The sequence below is a fragment of the Carettochelys insculpta genome, chromosome 3 (assembly GCF_033958435.1).
Source record: "Carettochelys insculpta isolate YL-2023 chromosome 3, ASM3395843v1, whole genome shotgun sequence".
NCBI classification, from domain to species: Eukaryota; Metazoa; Chordata; order Testudines; family Carettochelyidae; genus Carettochelys; species Carettochelys insculpta.
The window spans coordinates 178,802,238-178,823,518 of NC_134139.1; the positions used below are offsets into that span (position 1 = coordinate 178,802,238).

The window sequence follows — 21,281 nt, forward strand, 5'->3', positions numbered from 1 at the left end:
CAGGGCGCGGGGCTGCCCGGGCATCTCACCCAGCAGCCCACCCTGCGTGGGCCTGTCTGTGAGCGGGAAATAAATCGAGGCTGGTGCCTGAGACCCCCTGGGACAACGGCTACTCGCGCCCTTCGTGAGCGGGGCTTTACCTGCTGTCATCCTCCACCAGCGTCTCAGGTCAGGGCTCGCCTGCCGCCCCTCACTTAACCCTACCGCCAGCTTCCCTCCCGCCTACTCACGTGCCGCCTCGCTGGCACTGGGCGGCTTTGTTCAGTTCAGCACTTGCACGGAGCCAGGGCAGCGGCTTCGGCAGCCGTACTGCGCATGCTCGGTGCTCCCGGGCGGCGCGGCAGCAGCGGCGGCGATGGCTGTGGAAAGGACGGTGACGCTGCCTTGGCCCCGCGTGCTGCTCTTCGGGGACTCCATCACGGAGGTACAGGGCTGTTCCCCCCGCGCCCGGCCGTCCCTATCCACTGTGGGGACCCCCTCCCCGGCACTGGACAGCCGCAGTTCCAAGGGAGGAGGCCGCTGGGGGCATGTCCCCCTCCGTGCACCCCTGTGCTGCCCACGGGCCGTCCGCACACCTTTGTCTCTCCCCTCCGTACAACTGGTGTCCTCATGTGTGCGCGCGCCCCCGCCTTCCACGGCCTCACCGCGTCTGTGACCCCCATCCCCCGGCACATCGTGTCTGTGCCCCCCACGGCCTCCCGCCCCCTCGTGTGTGTGTTTCCATCTCCCCACCCCATGCACCTCATGTCTACGCCACTGCCCCCCATGCCGGTGTCCCCACTCCCCACGGCCTTCTGCCCCCCATGTGTGTGCCTCCACCTCCCCACCCCATGCACCTCATGTCTGCGCCCCGTGCCCGTGTCACCATTCCCACGGCCTCCTGCCTCCTCGTGTGTGTGCCTCCACCTCCCCCACCCCATGCACCTCTTGTCTTTGCCCCTGCTCCCCATGCCTGTGTCGCCACTCCCCACAGCCTCCTGTACCTTGTATCTGTGCCCCCCCACCTCCTGGCACATCATGTTTGTGCCCCCCCACGGCCTCCTCACCTCGTATGTGAGTGTGCCTCCACTCCCCACACCTCATGTCTTCCTCCCACCCCCCATGTCTGGGTCTCCACTCCCCAGGGCCTCCTGCACCTCATGTCTGTGCTCCTGCCAGTTTCCCCCTTACAGCCAATGAACAGCTACACCCAGCCCCCCATGGTCTCCTGCCTTTCTGTGTGTCCCCTCACCAGTTCCCCCTTACAGCCAATGGCCTCTTGCAGATTGTGTCCGTATCCCACCTGCATCCAGTCCCCCATGGCTTCCTGCCCCTCCTACGCATACTTCCCCCAACAGCTGTGACCTCCTGTACCTCATGTCTGTGTCCCATACCACTCTGCAGACACACCCAGTGGCTTCCTATACCTCCATATCTGTGACCCACACATCCACCCTCACAACTAATGGTCCCATACATTTTCCCCCATGCACCCACAGGTCTCCTGCACCCATGTTAGTGTCCCATACATCTCCCTGCACACACACCTAGTGATGACCTATATCTCTTATCTGTGTCCCATACTCTACCCCATCCCCACACTAAAGGCCTTCTTCAACTTGTAGTGGTGTTCCATATAGCTCCCAAACAACACACACAATGGCCCCCTGCAATCTGTGTCTGTGTCCCACACACCTACTCACCTCAAATGGCTTATATGTGGTCATGTGCACCTGGTGTCCCTCTGTCCCCTATACACCACCCCCACCCTCCTGCACTTTGTGTATGTCTTGTATACACAAGTAATGGCCCATGCACCTTTCCTAACAGATTTTTACACTTTATGCACCCCATAGGCACGACATCTTCAGCACTGCCCCCCTCCCAGCGCCTACAGCTGACTTTCATGTTTTCTGTAAAAATGAAACTTCTAACCTGCTTTTAAATTTCAGGCACCCTGATGTACATGCCTATTGTATCTAATTGGAAATCCAGCCCTACTGCTACCCAGTGTGCCATATATACTTCCTAATACCTCATGTGGTTATGCTCTCAGTCTCATCATGCTCATTTTTCCTAAAGTATGTAGCCTATAACCAGTGTGCTCATATCTGTGCCTGTATCCATTGTGCCTGGTATTTTCAGAGGCTACAAGCTCTGTGTGTTGCTGTAGTCCATAACTAGCAAATGCAGCAGTTACTGCATACTAGTTTAGCCCAGACTAATAAAATTATTTGCCTTTTGAGTCCTGAGCTTATGCATTTATACCAGTGTAAAATTCTGATTTTTATCCACAGGATCACTGTAAGTGATTTGTCAGATTATTACCCTCTCTTAACAAGTGCTTGGCCCATCTGTTTTCATTCCAGTCTGAATTTTCAGTGAGCACTGACCTATGCTCCATGGGGAATACAAGGGTTAAGTAAGTTACTGAGTCTTTTAAGCATTGTCCTAGGCTGTGTGTTAGACTGAGCATCTGCCATTGATTAAGATTCTATTTACCTTAAAAGAAAGAAAAATGATGCATGTGTAATTGAAGGAGAGGTGTGCTCTAATCTGGGAGTCACTTGAACTGTTGTAGTTGTGGCTCCCTGACAATACCTCGCTAGATTGCCTCGGGCAAAGCATATGACTGCTGAAGATAATTTGCAGGTGACTGGCAGAATTCTGTTTTGCTGTAAGAATCACTATAGGTTGCAGGTTGGAGCTGGGCCTTTAGTAGGTGTGCCAAATGATTGTGTGGCCCTCAGTGCTTTTATTGTTCATTCTTCAATTATATAACTCTATTCAGGATTCTGTTGTGAGCACTGCTTCATAGAATCTAGTGCTCTATACTCATTTTAACTAATATATGGGAAAACAGAAGATCAAAGCTATTTTCAGCTCTCAGACACAGGTGAGGGCACCCTTATCTGAGGTCAAAATTCAGTAGCTGATCATTACCCATTGAATTTCTCTTCATTAGAAAAAGCAGTTCAGAATCTCTATGCATTGTGGTATATGTTGAGTGGATTCATGCTCACTTTGCAGTAATTCTGTAAATTCACTTGCTAGAAGTGGTTAACCAAGTCAACTGACAATATCTGAGTCAGGAAAAATAAGCAGAAAGAGAGCTCCAAAACAGAATATTCTAACTGACCTATCTGCCAGATTGGTAAAGGTGTACATGGCAATCTGGCTGTCTACATGTATGTTGAACTTTAGTATACATGTAAGAATTACATTCAATATAAACTACTGCATATGCAAACTGATAAACTCTTTATAATGACTGTCTACTTGTGTCCAATTTGGCTGTGTTATCAGTTGTTTACTGCTGTTTGGATGTAAATTAAAGCTAATTAAATTAGATTCATATCTAAAAGGATTTTGCAGCCTAATGCAAATAGAGATATTTTCTTTTTTTTCTATATAAAGTTTGTTTTTAAACATATCTATGAAAATTTTGAAAGACTAGGATGTGAGTATCCAAGTAAAATGGACTGTGAACAGAAATGCAAGAAGCCACTTGTCATGATCCAAACTGAGCAGTAAAAAGTAAACATTGCATAAATAAAGAAAGTAAATGATTGTTTTAATCTAAGAAGTTATTGCTACAGAGGTTTGGTAGCAGTTAAGGAATCTTTTTAAAATATAGTTAACAGTTGTGAGTGTTCCTTTAAGTATTAGGTAGCAGATGCATATGTTTTGCAATATGAAATTAAAGCTACAGCTACACATTAGAAATGATCAGAAAAAATCCTTCGCATCAGTCAGTCACGTGTTACATTCTTAGTTAATTTGCTTATGTGTGGTTTAATCCTGCACAGTTCTTAAGGCCCACAGAGGATAAAAAGCCCCTAAAAAACAAATGCCAATTAAATTTGATGGGTGGGGAGAAAAGATGATAAATTGCAGGGAAGAAGTAGAGTGACAGGTGACATACTAAATTGTAATCTTAAATATGTTTTAGTTAATATCTAAACTGTGTCCCTTTCATTTAGTTTTCCTTTCAGGACAATGGTTGGGGAGTGTTCCTTGCTCAGAAACTGGTCAGGTGAGATTTGTCAAAGTTTGTATTTTAAATGTAATATGTAAGATAAAAGAAAGCCATGCAGCTTTCCTGGCGTAAATAATTTATTTATGGTTAAAAGGAGAACAGGATATGCCTCAATGCTTTCTCCTTCAGTATGTACACATTCTTATTAAAAGCTACAGCTGAGGCTGGGTAAATACTGCCCTGATTTCTGCAGTTGAGCCATGCACATAGATCTCTGTGCCCACATGAGTCTGAGTGCAGGATTGGAACCTATATGTCTAGTTGATTTTAGAGGGGTAGAGACCCTTAAGGCACATATCCAGATTAAATGTTTTTTAAATTTTCTTACGTTTTGCTCTTTGAAGGGGTTTTCTTCTTGTATGTGTTTGTTTCAGAAGATGTGATGTTTTAAATCGTGGACTATCAGGCTACAATACCAGATGGGCTAACATAGTTCTTCCCAGATTGATCAGCAAAAGTTCTAATGCTGAAAGTATTATTGCAGTTACTATTTTCTTTGGCGCTAATGACAGTGCTTTAAAAGGTAGGTTAATTTTAATTTTTTCCTCTCTCTTAATTGTTTTCTTAAAACAAGTGTTAAAAAGTACATGTCAGCTTGAGTTTATCAGAGTGGGACACAAATGGTTAACTTTTTCTCCAGGTGCAGCTCTGTCAGTACTAGTTTTAAATTGCAGTCTTGATTTAAAAAAGAAATAGTTTACTGCAGCAGTAGTGCCACTGTCATCTAAATCTCATGTAATTTTGTTTTGTATTGCTCTTTCTCTGAACAAATATTCATATATGAGAGGATCTGGAGGAAACTTTCAAAAAGGTACAAATGGCTGTTAAATGTCTAACTCCTTTGGACTTTCATTTGGAGTTAGGTGCCTTTCTGTGCCTCTGAAAATAGCTTTATAATACACTGGCTGAGGGACAGCATAGTCAGAATGTGAGGAAAAGTTATAGCAGAATGCCTTTCAGGTGCTATTAAAAGTACAAGTTGAACCTCTCTAATCTGGAACACACTTGTCCAGCAACATCCGTAATCCAGCATGATTTTAGTTAGCCAGACAAGCACTTATTGGGTGTGGCCAAGTTTCCTGTGGTCCCATAAAGTTTGTTTACAGCCACCAGTCCTGGCTCTCAGTGCTCTGTGCTGTCATTTATCCCCAATTTATCCCTAAATATCTTTTAAGAGCCCCGTAAGCTGTGTAAGTGTTAGTAATGTGCTAGACAATATTGACCACCTGTGGTCTGGCAAATTCTCTCGTTCAGCACTAGTCAGGTCCTGAGGGTAACAGATGAGATAGGTTCAACCTGTTAAAGGTATGTATACTAAGAAGTATAAATATTCTAATAACTATAAAGTCAACAATGGGACCAGACCTCTGTAGGGTACACAAACCTTTGCAACAAAGAATTTTTGTGGGGTATTACATTCTGTCTGCACATAGCATTCTTTTGTTTTCTCCCTAATTGTAGTGTGTTTGTATACTTTATTTTGTAACCTGAACTGTTTTTGGTAATACTTTGTTAATATCTTTTGCTTTTAATATTCAAAGTTCTTTTTTTTTTTTTTTTTTTCCCAAGCTACACTCAGGGCTTTTCTATATGGAGCAGAAATGCACAGTAAGGGGGTGTGATGCTGTAGCCAGATCTAAGAGGGTCGCATACTGAACTCAAGAGACTTGGACTCAGTTCAGCAACAAAACAAGTCAATTACTATAGCTAGGCTCCTACCAAATTCATAGACCATTTTGGTCAATTTCACAATCATAGAATTTTAGAAAAAAATTTAAAAAGTATAAATTTCATGATTTCAGCTACTTAAATCTTAAATTCCATGGTGTTGTAATTGTAGGGGGTCTTGACCCAAAAAAGAGATGAGAGATGGCAAAGTTATTTTACAGGGAGTTGGAGTACTGCTGCTCTTATTTTTGTGCTGTGGCTGGTGGTGGCATTATGGTCAGAGCTTGGCAGCTGGAGAGCAGCAGCTACTGCTGTCTGGGACCCCATCTCTGAAGGCAGAACCACAGCCAACAGCAGTGAAGTAGTTAAGAATGGAATGGTGTGGTGAGGAAAAATGCACTCCAACACTATGTACTCAGCACTCCAACACTATTGCAAGGCAAAAAAAAGTTTGTGCCTTTATTCTGTCTTCCCCTTGATGTTAGCGAAAGCTGCTCTTTCCTGTCCCCAACACAATGGCTTTGATGACTTACTTTATTTTACAGGAGAGATAAAGGAAAGACTATGGCAGAGGTCACTGACTGATTGATTGCAACTGACTGATTCTGGGGACTCTCCAGCTTGCTCCCTGCCTGCCCTATCCCATGATGTGCCCAAAAGTAGTCAGCATGGCCCTGTAACTCCATGGTGAGGGAGGGACAGAGGTCTCTGGCTGGCCCACTGCTCCTGCCTGCAAGCACCAGCCCTACAGCTCCTATTGACTGAGAGGGATAGCTCAGTGGTTTGAACAGTGGCCTGTTAAACCCAGGTTGTGAGTTGATCTGGGGCAAAGAGATATCATCATCCCTGACAGATTTTTTTTTTATATGTCCTGCTGTGAGTGCAGGGGACTGGACTCGATGACTTTTCATGGTCCCTTCCAGTTCTGAGATAGGTATATCTCCATATATGGATAGGGAACTGCGGGCCAACAGGAGGTGAGGGGGTGGTGCCAGCAGAGAAGGGCAGCAAGTGGAACAATATGCCTCAACCACCTGGAGAAACAGGCATATTGGCCCCTTCTGAGAGTAGCATGGGGCCAGGGCAAGCAGGGACCCTGCCTTAGCCTCACTGCATGCCAACTGAAAGCCACTTGTGGTAAGTGCCATCCAGCAGGCTGAATCCAAATTGTGCCTTGCCTGAATCAGGCCTCCAAGGCTCAGGGCTCCCATCTCCAGCATCCAGCCCATGGTGGATGTGCGGGGGTGGAGCCTATGAAGGCTGGAATCAGGCCCATGGAGTCCAGACAGGAAGGAGGGTGCAGGAGCAGGCTGAGGGTGGGGATGTGGGAGCATCTGGACAGAAGGAGGGTGCAGGAGCAGGGGCATTGCTTACCTCCTCCCACTGCTGCTACCACCCTCTTCCCCTAACTGGGGCAACGGCAGTCTGAGAAAAAGCTTTGTTACGATATGGTACTGCTGCACAGTTGATCAGGCTGGCAGCAGTCCCACAAGAACAGTGAGAATGATGAATTTCACATTAAAAATATTTTATTGCATGCACCTATGGTAACAATTTCAAACATGTTTAATCTGAATTGCTAACAATTAGAAAGCAAATCAAAAAGTAATGTGTAACTTGAAAGGTTAATGGTCTAATTTTTATCCCAATCTAACAGCCTAATTCTTAACCCAATTAAGTACATGCACACTAATAAATCCATTCGTGCATACACTCACTAGCCTACTGAGGCTGGCCAGACCCCAGGTAATGTTGAGGTGAGAGTTTGACGTGCACAGCATCATCTCATGCTACACTGATGGACTCTGACTTGTGTGGCAAATTGATGTAATATTTATCTTCTTGGTAAGAGACAGCGATGTTCAATTCATTGGTTGTACCCCTCCAATCCAGTTTGGGTGCTGCTCTTTGGTTGCTTGTCCATGACCAATTTTGGAACATCCTGCTTACATAACCCCTAATTCTGCTTGCCTCAGCCATGAGCAATGAACAACAGTGTCTCCTTGGTGTTTGTTTCGTCCTTGTTAACTTTTTATCTGGGAACTTGCCTTTTGTGTAATTCTGCTTTTCTCAGCACACACAGTTTTGTTCTCAGAGTGGTAAACTAGTCCATAATCCACTGGGCACTGGTTCAGGGCCTCTCTTCAGCCAGTTTACTGTTGATTTCACTCATGCTAACTACCCATGAGTCATGACAGCTTCCTGGAGAAGCTTTCTTCCCCGCATGTCCAGATGCTGCCCCTCGATGCAAAAAAAAGGTTCCCTACCCCAGTCGGACATATTGGCGTGTAACACATTTGTCCACTTTACAAACCCCACCTTGTTGTATGCATTGGTGCTCCATGTAGACAAGCCATAAGAAAACAAATCTGAGTCTTTGTGATCATTTGATTTTCTATTAGGGAGGTGTACAAGAGAGGCAATGAAATAATCTGTTAAGATTTCCCTTGTCTTCACTTGTTTTAAGTGGTTAGAAGGTTATTTACTTGCATTTTTTCCTATCTCGCTCCTATACCTTGCATTTTGCTGTGTATGATTTTTCCACCAATTCATGATTCATATAGAATTTATATTGAAAATGGTCATTGAAATTTTATATTGAAAATTAGCAAAGTATCCAGTTGCATGCTGTGTACATTAGAATTGTGTATATAACTTTGGTTTTATATGATAATAAATTTTCTTAAACAGATGTGAATCCCAACCAACACATTCCCTTGAAGGAATATGCCGATAATTTAAAAAGCATGGTACAATATCTGAAGTCCATAGACATTACTGAGGACAGAATTATTTTGATAACACCACCCCCTCTCTATGAACCAGCTTGGGAAAAAGAGTGTCTTGCCAAAGGTAAATGGAATTCTATCAGTCTTTTTATTAAAAAGTAGTAGAAAGGTCATCAGTGTGGGTGTCCAACTTGCTGACCTCCAGACTGACATTCAGTCTGCTCTGTGTTTGTGCCAACTGCATGTATATTCAGTGTGCTGATGGAAAGAAGCTGCTGGTGACTCTGCTGTGCATCTCTGAAATATCCAGGTGGACCATCACAGACAGCTAAAGATCATTATTTTAAAACTGCAGGTTTTTTTGGCCTATTCATTATTGTAAGCTGTGTTTTAAAACTTAGGGCTTGGTTCAGAAAATTTTTGATTATAAAATAATTGAGAATATTTAAGCTCTGGGCTCTTGCATTATTATAGTTATGTAGTAAGATTAAGACCTAAAACATAAGCCACAGGCCTAGAGGGAGACCTGAGACTTCTAGGCAACAATGATCAAGACTTTGCTAATATAAAGCAAAGTTAAGCCATAAGCAAGAAGCACGTTCTACTCAGAATTTGGCAAGAGCAGAGATGATATTGCAGAAATGCTTTTGCCTAAGAGGTACTTAGATACAAGTCAGAAGCACATTCCAGAAAGATGGAAACAGAAAATCTCATTAAGAAACATCTTGTTAATGACATACCAATCCAGGTTCAGGACAGGGTTTAAAATGACAGCATGCTGGTTAGAGGCGTTTTGATCTAACTAACCACCAAGTAGAAGATAATTGGTGGTATCAAAATACTGTTGGAATGTGGCAAACTGGTAGGTCAGGAGAGCTGTGTAACTTGTTTGTGCTTGTGTATTAAAAAATTTACCTTAAGGAAATGGTTCCTGTCTGGACTAGTGGGCAGTGGAGATCCCACCATTCTTTGAGCTGAGGCACTACAATGAGCATACATGTGCTAGCATAACCATAAACACCTGATCTTGGGAACTAGGACCATGCTGCATTGACAATAACTCTGGCTTGTGTGCCTTCATCCCTTATCTGATGATGTGGTCTTTGGGAATTCTCTCAGAATGTTCTCTCCTCATGTTCCCTCTATTTTTTCCCATCCATGTGCAGAATAAATTTTGTTATACGTATCAAGGCATATGCGGACGTGTACCACCACTTTGCTAATCAGTTGGGCAGTATTTGATTCTCTCCTGGGTGGCTGCTCAAGCACTCAGCTTACAGGCAACATTGGAACACATGCACACAGCTGAACAGACAGAACAAGGTAGCTGTCAGGACACTACAATGGTGAATTCTGTCCACAAGATGGTGTTGTCTGAGCATGGTGTGCTTTGACTTTTTTTTTCTTTAAACAAAGCCTCTTGAATAATGAAGCATGCTGGAAGTGCATGGCGGAGGTCCCTCACTAAAGGCTCTTAAGTAAACAGTCATGAGATAAGAGGCAAGGTCCTCTCATGGATTTATAACTGCTTGAAAGAAAGGAAACAAAAGGTCTGAATAAATGGTCAGTTTTCAGAATGGAGAGAAGTAACTAATGGTGTCCCGCAGGGTCCATATTGGGTCCTAACCTTTTAAACATACTAAATCTGGAGAAAGGGGTAAAAACAGTGAGGTGGCAAAATTTGCAGATGATATTAAACTGCTTAAGATAGTTAAGTCCAAAACAAACTGAAGATCTTCAAAGGGACCTCACAAAACTAGTGTGATTGGGGCAACAAAAGGGCAGAGAAATTTTAATATTGATGAATGCAAATTAATACATTTTGATACAAGTTTTTGAGCTACACAGAGCTCTTCAGGTCTGGGGAAGAAAGGAGAGCATCTGAGCTAAATGCATGTTGGAACAGACTGTTAGGTAAAAGGATAACATCTTGTAGGTAGTCACGTGAAATGAAGTGGGAGGCAGATTACCAGAAAGTTCTACTGAATTGCAATAGAGGAGCTGGACTATAGGTTGGTGCTCAAGGCACACGCAGTATCAATTTGACTACTGCATTTGACATGGAGCAACTGATTTCTAATAAATTTGCACTTTATATATACTCTTATCTCAGGATCTCAAAACATTTTACCTGGACAGGTAAGTAATTAGCTTTCTTTTCCAGAGGAGGATCTATGGCAAAGAGAGGTCCTGTGTCACCCTGAACACAGATGACAAGCTTGTGATTAGACCTCAGTTCTCTTAACTCTGATGTTAGGGGCAGAGGAGCATTTGCAGTTGTAAATACGTTATGCAGATTTGATGCACACATGTTGGATTCAAAATGTGAGCTGCAGGCAAGCCTAATGCAGAAAAGAGGGAGTAGAATATTTTTGGACACAACTCTGCCTCTGCCTTTTAATTCTCACTCTCCCCTCTTCTTCTGAGCCAGTTTGTTTTCAAAATTAATTTCTCAAAAACCTGCAGGCTACAACAGAAGGCTTTTAGAGAGACTGATTTCACTCCCACTTAAAGTTTACAAGGTTCAACTTATAATTTGAAATTAACATTCAGTAAAAATAATGTACAATAGTAACACAATTGGACAATTCCTAGATTCTGGTTCAGTTAATATTTTTTTAACTTCCAATAGGTATCAAATTAAACCGCTTAAATTCTACCACTGGAGAATATGCCAAGGTGGGTGTTCAAGTTGCTAGAGATTGTGGGACTGAGGTACTTGATCTGTGGACACTTATGCAAAAGAATAATCAGGTATGACATTCAGAGAACTCTGTTAAAATGTTGAAGTGTCTTAATTCAATAGGTCACAGAACAGTTTTTAAACTAAGAGCTAGGGGAAAGCTGACAGGTGCAAAGGAGCACATGGTTCAGATAGAGACATCACTTAAGGGAGGATCTATTCATAGAGATTCTCTATGTCCTAGGAAGGAGGAGAGGATGGAAAATGATAAAATACAAACCAGCTCTGACCAGAAAAAGTCAAATGAAAGAGAGCTCCTAGCACTTGCATCATGTAACTGCAGACAGCTAAAAGGGGACAATTTTTTAAAGTGCTTATATGACAATTCTGGAAGCATAAATAACATGGATGGAGTGCCTCATGTTGAAGGAGGATATTGATAATAAAGGCATCTCAGAAACATGGTGGAATGAGGATAATCAATGGGACACAGTAATACCAGGCTATAAAATATATAGGAAAGAACAGGTCACACTGGTAGGGGAGCAGCACAGTATGTGAAAGAAAATATAGAAATCAAATGAAATAAAAATCTTGAATGACAAACTGTACCATAGAATCTCAATGAATATTAATTCCATGCTCATGGAAGTTTGGTCCATGAATGACTATTAGCCAGGATGGACGTGGATGGTGTGGCTAGCCTGTATGTGCCAGAAGCAGGGAATGGGTTCTGGTGGATGGATCACTTGTTTGGTTAATTTCCTCTGGGGCATCTGGCATTGGCCACTGACACAAGATTATACTGGACTGAATGGACCTTTGGTCTGACCCATTATGGCCATTCTTATGTCTTGTGTAAAGCAGTATTTGCTGCAGAGCTTGGGGAGGAACTGAATTGTCAGTCTTGAGGAATAAAACAAGCAATCACATGTTAGAAACATGAATCCAGAATATTTCATGATGGACTAAAAAACGTTAAGGTGATTTGTTTGAAGACAGCTGAATATTGTGCTTGGTTATGAGACAAATCAACACAGTTCTAGAACTTGGAGGGAAACTCAGGTTATCCAATCCAGTCCCCTGCACTTATTATAGGACTGAACACTGGCTTCTAGACCATCCCTGACATGTTTGTCTAACCTGCTCTTAAAAGTCTCCAATGAAGATGATTCCATAGCTGTAGCTATTCATTCCAGCACGTAACCATGCTGACAGGAAGCTTTTCTTAATGTCCAACCTAAACCTCCCTTGTTTCTTGTCTGTCATGAGGAGTTAAGGAGAATAATTTTTCTCCCTGAACATTCAGTAATGGATTTAAAAAACAGCCATCTTGCTACAAAAGAACTTTAAAACCAAATTACAAAGGGAGACAACTGGACTGGTTAGTTGACAAATTCAATACAATCCATTTAGGAGTGGATAAGGATCTTAACTGGTTAACACACTGCAAAGACAATTCCCTTCTTGATATTCCCATCTCCATAATAAATTCTACGAATGAGACCCAAACATGCTGACTTGATTAGACTCATTAACACTGGCTCTGCAATTGAAAAGAAGTATTTTTGTTGTACTTTATATATATACCCCTGCCTCTCTAATTTCCACTGCACCTCCTCTGATGAAGTGGTTTTTACCCACAAATGCTTATGTCCTAATAAATGTTAGCCTTTAAGGTACCACCAGGACCCTTTAAGAAATGTAGTACATTTTTATTTAAAGTTTTACACCTGAGTGATTACATTTGGTGACTAAAGTTTATTGCACAATATGATTAGATTAGCTTTTCTGATCTTATATTACTTCTTGAAACTCATTCTCCCCCTCTTTTCCCAATAGGACTTTTCTTCCTATCTATCAGATGGACTTCATTTATCAGTAGTGGGAAATCAGTTTTTAGCAGCTCAGCTTTGGTCTCTGCTGGAAAAGAAGATTTCTGCATTACCTATGTTGCTTCCTTACTGGCGTGATGTAGATCCTCTGAGTCCTGAAGTTAGCCTTCGTGGGAAATTCTGATCAGTCACATATTGACTAAGTCTATTTATGGACAGCAGAAAATGTGTGTTCAGCAAAATACTGCTAGTGTTTTTCTTGATGCAAGTCCTTTCTCAAATACTATATATGGAAAAATAAAAGTACTTTTAGGCCTTCTCTGGTTTGTCTGAAATAGGTTAATACCATTTTCTCAAAGACTGAATGTAATCTGTCTACTATAAAGCTCTATTGGATAGTTGATTTCAACTGTGAAGTGACAAAGGTTAAATAGTTACAACACTGGGCTTCAACATTGCCATTACTGAAAGCAGTTATTGAAGCTTTCAACATGTTGGAGTGCTGTACATGTGCTTGAAGACATTCAGAAACCTGACACCGCTTTGAATGGGCAACACTGAATTCTTTGTTCTTTTGTTTAGGACCCTCCCACTCATGAGAGATTCTAAACATCTCCAGTCACAGCGTACCAGCATCTACCACCTGGCAGAGTTTTCCCACAAGTTCTGTCATTTGTGAAGTTAAGTGGCATTCAGCCTGGCTAAATGTGTCAATACTAAACAATTCCAGCTCTAGTGTCAAAGAATTGCAGTGCTGCAAGTCAAAAATTAAGCTAAAAATAATAGGAGCTTAAGGACTTAGGATTTGACTGACTGCAAAGACAAACATTCAGCATTTTGAACATAAAAAGTATTTTACCAGATTACTTCTTAAGGAGGATTGTGTTAGAGCCCCTTGCCCTTGCATAATTGAAAGAATTTAGGTCAGAAATTAATTACTGTGCTCTATGCACTTATATGCCACATGCATTCTGTGAGTTGGTACATCCTAGTGTTAATGTTGGAGCCTAATCAATTACCTCCTTGATCTACTCAATGAAGATGATCATTGAGTAAGGAAGAGGTGCTCAAGCTTTGTTCCCTGAGACCCAGCTGTGCAGGTGCTACAACCGCCATTGCTTCCCTAAGCTCCATGCCTGTCCACTGGCTCTAACTTGCTGTTGTGAAAGGCCCTTGCTGCCTTCCCCCTCCTCCATGAGCCTGAGGACCCATCCAGGGTTTCACATGTCTTGTGCACCCCTCCTTGTAACTTAATTACCATGGCAGGACAGCAGCAGCTGCTGTCCAGGCATCCAGCTCTGAAGGTAGTGTCACTGACAGTAGCAGCACAAAAATAAAGAGTTGCACATTCTGTCATTACATGCCACCCTTACTGCTGTGCTGCCCCTGGTGATGGCACTGCTTTCAGAGTGGGGAACCCAGCCTGCACCACTCAATGGCTAGTAGTCTGCAGTCCAGAAGCATCTCTTGGGTCATGTGCCTCCTATGGAAAGGGGAGGAAACCAAGGGGGTACCTGCAGGCTCTGTAAGGGAAAGCCCTGGTGCCTGTGCCTCCCTGCCAGGCTGACAGCATTGCTACCACCTTCCAACCTGGCTAGGGCACCCCAGCCCCAGGCTGGCCCACACTGACCCCACCCCCCTTCCAATTGCACACATCAAGAGTGTGGGAATGGCCATGACCCTTCACCCATCCTGGGAGCTGCCACCTCTAGGACCAGTCCTGTCTCCTCACCAACTGTCTGGTGGCACTGCCTCACCCTCTGCCACCATATGCACTTCAGGTGGCACCCCTCAGACACTTTCCTCAACTTGGTCAGCTGTGTGTCCTCCAGAAGTAGCTCAGCATATCCTCCTCAGAATGGAAGTCCTTCAGCTGGGCTCCCTCACATATAGCAGACAGAAAAGAGGGGTGAGATGTATGCTCTTGTGAGAACTGGTAAATCTTAGTTTCAATGAAAGTCATTATCCTATAAAAAAGCTTTTATTATGTGGTACTGGAAGTTAAATTTAACTCCTCAAACAAATTCTGATTACATATCAAATCCAAAATGATTAGTTAGATATGAATACCATAAGGCACAAGTTCAAGTATTAGTGTAACAAGTATCCTTGGAAACAATTCTGTTGTCACAGACTTGGTTAACTGCCATCAAATCTTAAAAATACAGATTTTCCATTGTTGAGCTTTCCTGGCTGATGAACATAGATCTGTTTTCTAGTGGACATTTAAAAAAGCTGCAGAACCATTTTAAACAAAATGTATATAATATGAAAGTTACATGATTATTATGGGCTGAGATCTTCACATAGAAACCAAGAAGTAAATAAATAGTTACCTAATGTTTCTGCTGTGACAAGCCATCCGTTAATACAGATGAAAATAACTTAAATGTAGTTCACAGAAAACATTACACTATTCACATCTCTGCCTTTGGAAATAAAGCTTAACTTAAAGGGGCACCACGCCATTAAGTTATAGGCTTTTTATATTATACTACTGTAATACCCTCTTGGAAACTGTACAATTAAAAAGTTTTCCTTAATTTTGTACTTTCAGATTTGGCAAACAATTTTTATCAGTGTTTAAAAATGAGTTGGTATTAACCACTGTTAGTGATCAGTATCTCAGCCACTCAGCGTAGTACTTTTCAACAAACTGCTAGTAAAGCAAGAGCTCAAATTATATGTCGGTCCTATGAGTGACACTTTCAATTTCTTGGCAATGGTGTTATCTATATAAAAATGATGAATCGAAGAAACTGCTTCACACTGAAGCCAGTACTGTAAAGATCAAAATCTACTGTGTCATTTCAAGGAAAGCAGTTGTGCTTTTCTTCCAACTCACCCAGAAAGAGGTCTGCAATTAACAAGATATTCTTTTAACAGATGCCTCATTCAGAATGAAAAGACACAACAGATATTTTTCTACAATCTGGGTTAAAAAGGTGGAAAAAAAAGCTGTGTCATTAAATTCAGATCTCAGAGTCTGGGAACATTTTCAATAAGGTACAGAATGTGGCATCCACTGATTTTGAAGGGAGCTGCAGAACTAAAACCCAGTGCAACTCTGAAAGCATCTCACTTCACTGTATTTAATCAGACTCCATTTCAAATACGTTTTGTGCAAGTCTCAGTGCTCTGATTTTTGTTTGAAAACAAAATAATTTTATACTGTTTGGGGTACCTAACAGCTACATGCACTAATCTACGTAGAAAACTCAGTTTAAAAAAACAAACAAACAACCAAACCCATGATTTTGTCTAGCTGTACTGTTCCAACTACACAAAGTTGAATTATAAAAATGCTAATATACACAACCTAACATCCACCAGAATGCTCCATTTTACACCACAGGTTGAATGAAATAGTAAAGGTTAAGTACCTAGAAAGCCCAAATCCAAAAGCTCCAAAACAAGCTAGTCTTAGTCTGAATGGAGGTTTTTTGGTTTGTTTTAAAAAGATCTAACTAAAAAACTAAGGAAGGTCATACACATGACCAGCATCTGCAGGTCACTTCCTTATGTTCCAAGTCTCCCATCCCCTCAAAATATTTCTATCTATATCTGTATTTTATATAAACAAAATGGTTTTACTCTAATTGAGGAACATTTATTTTGCACAGTCTTAAGGTTGGAAGCAGCAAGATGCTAGCATTCTGTTTCTTTGCTGTCCACTCGATTTTGGCGCTGTAGTTTAAATGATGAGGCTTTCTCACTCCTAGTGACAGGGTGGTCCGTAAGATCCTCAAAAGATTTAGCAGCTGAGCTGCTATTTGGGAAAGGGTCCTTCTCAAAACCATCTTCATCAATATGAGAGTCAGTACTTGGGTCCTCTTGAATAGTGTCCATTCTTTGGTGGTCCAGTTTTGGTGCTGCAGTTACTACGGGCATTGGTGTGATGGGCTGCAGTGGCTGGTGTCGGCTTGACGACTGTGCAGTAGGAAATGGCTTGACAATTCGAACAGAAGCTGAGTCCATACTACTGAGCATCTCAACATTCTGCAAGACATAAGCAGCTCACTGAGGTGTGTGGGGGAAAGGAGATTAGAAAACAATCTAGAATTCAATTTTTGTTCACTGTGCCTTCACAAAGCCAGAAGGCGAAAAAAAAAGCATTCTTTTTGACATTCTGGATACGTGGGGAGGAGAATGTTACGTCATTCATAAATACAAATTGTAAGTGGATAACTTTGGGTAGCCTTCCTGAGGGAAAAGAATCTTTAAAGTTCAAGGTAAAACACTCATCACCTTACACTTGCAAGTCTAAGCCCAAATGATCTTTTTTCTAGTACAGCTGACCACTCTTGTGTGTTAGGAGTTATTATATGCTTGCACTGACTTTTGGAAAACTCGCTAAGCTAAAACTGAGCATCCTTTCACCTAGGACATCCTGTGATTTGTGCATGTTCTAGTCTGCACACTCCTATATAAAGCAGTTCAGAGAGGTAATGTGAGCTGATGTATCTCCAATATGCAGTTTATGCTTGTATTTCATTGGACCTAGTTAATTCAACTACAAACACTAGCAGAAGTGATGTCAAATGCCCTCAGTTGACAGAATGTGCCCCACCTTTTGCTACTCATGTTTTCGATCTATCTTTGTGTCTTAGCTGCTCTGGTGTGTCCAAGGGCAGCTGTGGCTATAGACTTATAGATTTCTGAGGTCAGAAAAGACCACTATGATGATTTAGCAAACTCAGGGAGCTGGTAGGTAAAGTCTGATGGAAAGGAAAGACTAAGTAAGAGGGGAAAAAAACTGAAGACAGCAGGGTTTATTGACCAAAGGGACATTATTAGGAGTCCTTGATTATGGCATATGCTTCTGGTTTTACAAAGATTCTCAGTATAATTTTTCAAGGCCTGTGTGGCAGGTTAAAGGAGTGGTGGAAAGGGGTTTTTGTTGCACCTGAGAGGGCCCTAACACTATCAGGTTGGTCGTTCATTTTATTAACAAAGATTATACGTGTCCAAAGCATGGGATGGGTATATTTAATTATACTGAAATCAAAATGAGAGGTTTTGAAATGAAATGGACTTCCAACTACATAGGAACTATATGGCCTGCGTCATCACTGAATGCATTAGCAGGAAGTGTCTCTCCCTGAAAAGCAACAGATCCTTCATCCCTGCGACAGAGTTTCCTGTGATCAACTGAAAGCAGCTGCAAGATCAGCGTGAGAATCTAGAGTTTCAGAGGAAACATCCATCTACTAAAAGGATATTCTGTTACTAAAAGGCAACTTTGCACAGAATAACTAATTCCCAAGGTAGAGAATTTTCTGCTACTGCTGAGGTCATCAGACTGATACTTCTGCCTCTGGAAACTCAGTTTTATTTGCACCTAGGAACAAGTGGAGGTTGAAACTTGTTGAGCACATGCCCAGACAGGAACCTGAACACACACCGTCACAGGACACAGCTTTGCAGAATAAAGCAGCTTCCTACTTTAGCTAGTGCTCTGGAGTCAATATACCATCAACAACCGAAGAATGTCACCACTCTCAGAAAGGAAAAGCAAACAGTATTTTAAGTAAAACTACAAAACCCTACCCCTAGAAGGAGGGGAAAAAAAACCCAACAAACCACAAAACACACAAGCTCAGTTTCATCTGGCAGTTTCTATGCAGATGACAGACATTATGACTGGTTTTTATTTCTATGAGGCTTAGTTCACAAATGTCTAAGACCACCAGCTTTTCTAATCAACATTAGATTTCAAAGCTATCTCTTTGCTAAATCACTGTTAAAGCAAATACTGCTTGAAATCAGCAAACTTACACTGGGACAAAAGAGAGATTTTGTGTTCTCCTCATACTGCTTATCCAACTTCTTGTCCTACAAAGAAAGAAAATGAACTGGTCAGTCCTATATTGTTTGCTGACCAGATAAAGACACGTTCTTCTCCCTTCACAACGCATTACACTCCCAACCTCAAACTGAAGCCATCTCTTTCCCCCTTCCTAGGTAGCCAAGATTATTTCAGCAGAGAAAAGAAAAAGTAGTAAAGACAGGATCCTTGGCAATTAATGCATGTAGTGACTCCTGTACAAGAGATCACTCTTATAACTTCCTACTCACAGAGACTGTGCCAAAGAATCCATGAATAGGACTTCTAAGCACCATGCTAATACAAATAAAAATAATATCCCCACAACAGAGCAGCACTTCTCAGTTCCATTTGAGTAACAGCTTTTTGTTGGTGTCCTGAGCTGTCAATTAAAGCCTGCAAATGTAGCTGAAATGTTAGAGAGGTTTGCAGAAAAATGTATGATTCTACAGTAAAATTAAAATAAATATATGGAGACACACATCTCATAGAACTGGAAGGGACCTTGGGAGGTCATCGAGTCCAGTCCTCTGCCCTCTTGGCAGGACCAAGCACCATCTCTCACAAATTTTTTTTTGTTTTTTTGTTTATCTATTTGCCCCAGACATCTAAACAGCCTCCTCAAGGATTGAGGTCACAACTCTGGGCTTAGCAGGCCAAAGCTCAAACCACTGAGCTATCCCTGAGTACTCAGTGCTACTGACTCATGACAAGCACAAATACCCATCTCTAGGAGTTGTTTAGTATCTGTAGACAAGACCAAGTTATACACATCCCAGAGTGGGCTGAACATTTCTCCATTGATCCAATTTCCAAATGTTAATAGGCAGTATTTCAGTGTTTTGGTGACATTACAAATGGCCCTACACAAGTTAGTGGGAGTTTTTCCTAAGAAATATTAATGGGGCCCAAATTAATATTTCTTAAACAGGAAAAACTCCCACATATGTGCTGTTTTCTGCTAAAAACCGACCACCTGGATCTTTATCATTATATGTATAAATAAGTTTCATCAACAGTATATGCAAACTGGTAGGTCCCCTCAAAATATGTTTACTCACCACACAATGGACAAGAATACTGAGAGGAATCCAAAATATCAAAGAGAACACAAGTACGGAGCCCACTATATTGTCTGCAAGGAATTTCCCTGTAAATGATCAAGTCCAAACTAATTAGTTACGAGAGAAAACAAGACACAAAACCTGTTTATGAACATAAACATGGGTCCTGATTCTGTAACCTTTACTCCTGTGAGTAACCCCACCAAAGTCAAATGGTTGTTCAACTGGGTAAGGGCTGAAGGATGGGCCCATATAAAATGACTGTAGAAAGATAAACCTCCAAGATACTTAGATTCACAAATTGTTTTCTAAGCACCCTTTAATTCTTTAGAACTAGAGACCATAATTCCCCAACATTTCACAGCAGCAGACTGGGAACCAGGTACACTTAGTTCTCCAAGGTCTCCCCTGCATTACTGTGCACCCTGTCACATGCCAGTTCACAAACTCTGACCTGAAGAGAAAGACAACAAAACACATGCCTACTCTAATACGATGCTTATTTCAAAATATCAAGACAGACAATACTTCTGTTTGATGTTACTAAGTAGTTTTTAAAATTAATCACTGGTAAAACTGCAGTTCTTAGATCTTATAGGACTGAAAACCATACAATTAACCCTGCAGATAACATGGCATTTACCTTGCACTTACACCGTTATCTTATCATGTAGTTAATATCTTTAGATGTGGTGACAACACAGTGCAGAGTGCTGTTATACCAGAACATAACTCCACACCTTGGCTATATATACACACTAGCCCAAAACTTCAAAATAGCCATGCAAATGGCCATTTCGAAGTTTACTAATGAAGCGCTGAAATACATATTCAGCACCTCATTAGAATGCCAGCAGCCGCGGCACTTCAAAATTGACGCGGCTCACCACCGTGTGGTTTGTCTAGACAGGGCTCCTTTTCAAAAGGACCCCACCAACTTCAAAAGGGATTTCGAAGTTGCCAGGATCCTTTCAAAAAGGAACCCCGTCTGGATGAGCCATGTCAATTTCAAAGTACCGCAGATTCCGGCATTCTAATGAGGCGCTGAATATGTATTTCAGAGCTTCATTAGTAAACTTCGAAATGGCCATTTGCACAGCCACTTCGAAGTTTTGGGCTAGTGTAGACACAGCCCTTGTTTTTAAGGCCTGAGGTCAGTGGCAACAACTAACGAACCATGTGAGGAGAGTATGAATTCAGCATAACTACTCAGCTTGAAGTGCTTTACTTTATCCTGTGGCATTTATTATTAAACCACAGGCTTCTTGGAGCATAATCATCCTTCTTAAATGCTTGGAAAATACACAGATTTATTGCATTTCCTACTCCATTATTTGCTAACTGCAAATTTAAAAATTCGTAAAGGTCATAAATATCTTCAGTTCTCATAGGATGCACTAAATTCCATTAAAAAGACAACTCTTACACAATCTCATCTTCTGAGATACAAACAGTAA

General features: G+C 41.8%; 2 protein-coding genes across 12 annotated transcripts in view; one reads left to right on the plus strand and one right to left on the minus strand.

Annotated features, from left to right (window-relative positions):
• The first annotated feature begins 318 nt into the window (after positions 1-318).
• Positions 319-13,250, plus strand: IAH1 (isoamyl acetate hydrolyzing esterase 1 (putative)). 10 transcript variants are annotated; one of them, XM_074991246.1, is made up of 7 exons: positions 319-424; positions 1,932-2,060; positions 3,963-4,015; positions 4,363-4,541; positions 8,378-8,539; positions 11,048-11,169; positions 12,941-13,250. In XM_074991246.1, exons 2-7 carry the CDS (start codon positions 2,043-2,045, stop codon positions 13,115-13,117), a joined length of 711 nt encoding a protein of 236 aa, XP_074847347.1. In that variant the 5' UTR covers positions 319-424; positions 1,932-2,042; the 3' UTR covers positions 13,118-13,250. The 10 variants fall into 10 exon arrangements, with proteins under 10 accessions (XP_074847347.1, XP_074847349.1, XP_074847350.1 ...); XM_074991248.1 differs by having other exon boundaries at positions 4,393-4,541; XM_074991249.1 differs by having other exon boundaries at positions 4,396-4,541.
• Positions 13,251-13,380: 130 nt separating this feature from the next.
• Positions 13,381-21,281, minus strand: part of ADAM17 (ADAM metallopeptidase domain 17) — a 56,265-nt gene continuing 48,364 nt past the window's right edge. For both annotated transcript variants that reach the window (XM_074991240.1, XM_074991241.1), the window contains exons 17-19: positions 19,822-19,910; positions 18,712-18,768; positions 13,381-16,932 (exon numbers count right to left, since the gene is read on the minus strand). In XM_074991240.1, coding sequence (XP_074847341.1) covers positions 16,582-16,932; positions 18,712-18,768; positions 19,822-19,910 — 497 coding nt within the window. In that variant the 3' untranslated portion in view covers positions 13,381-16,581. The remainder of the gene's footprint in view (positions 16,933-18,711; positions 18,769-19,821; positions 19,911-21,281) is intronic.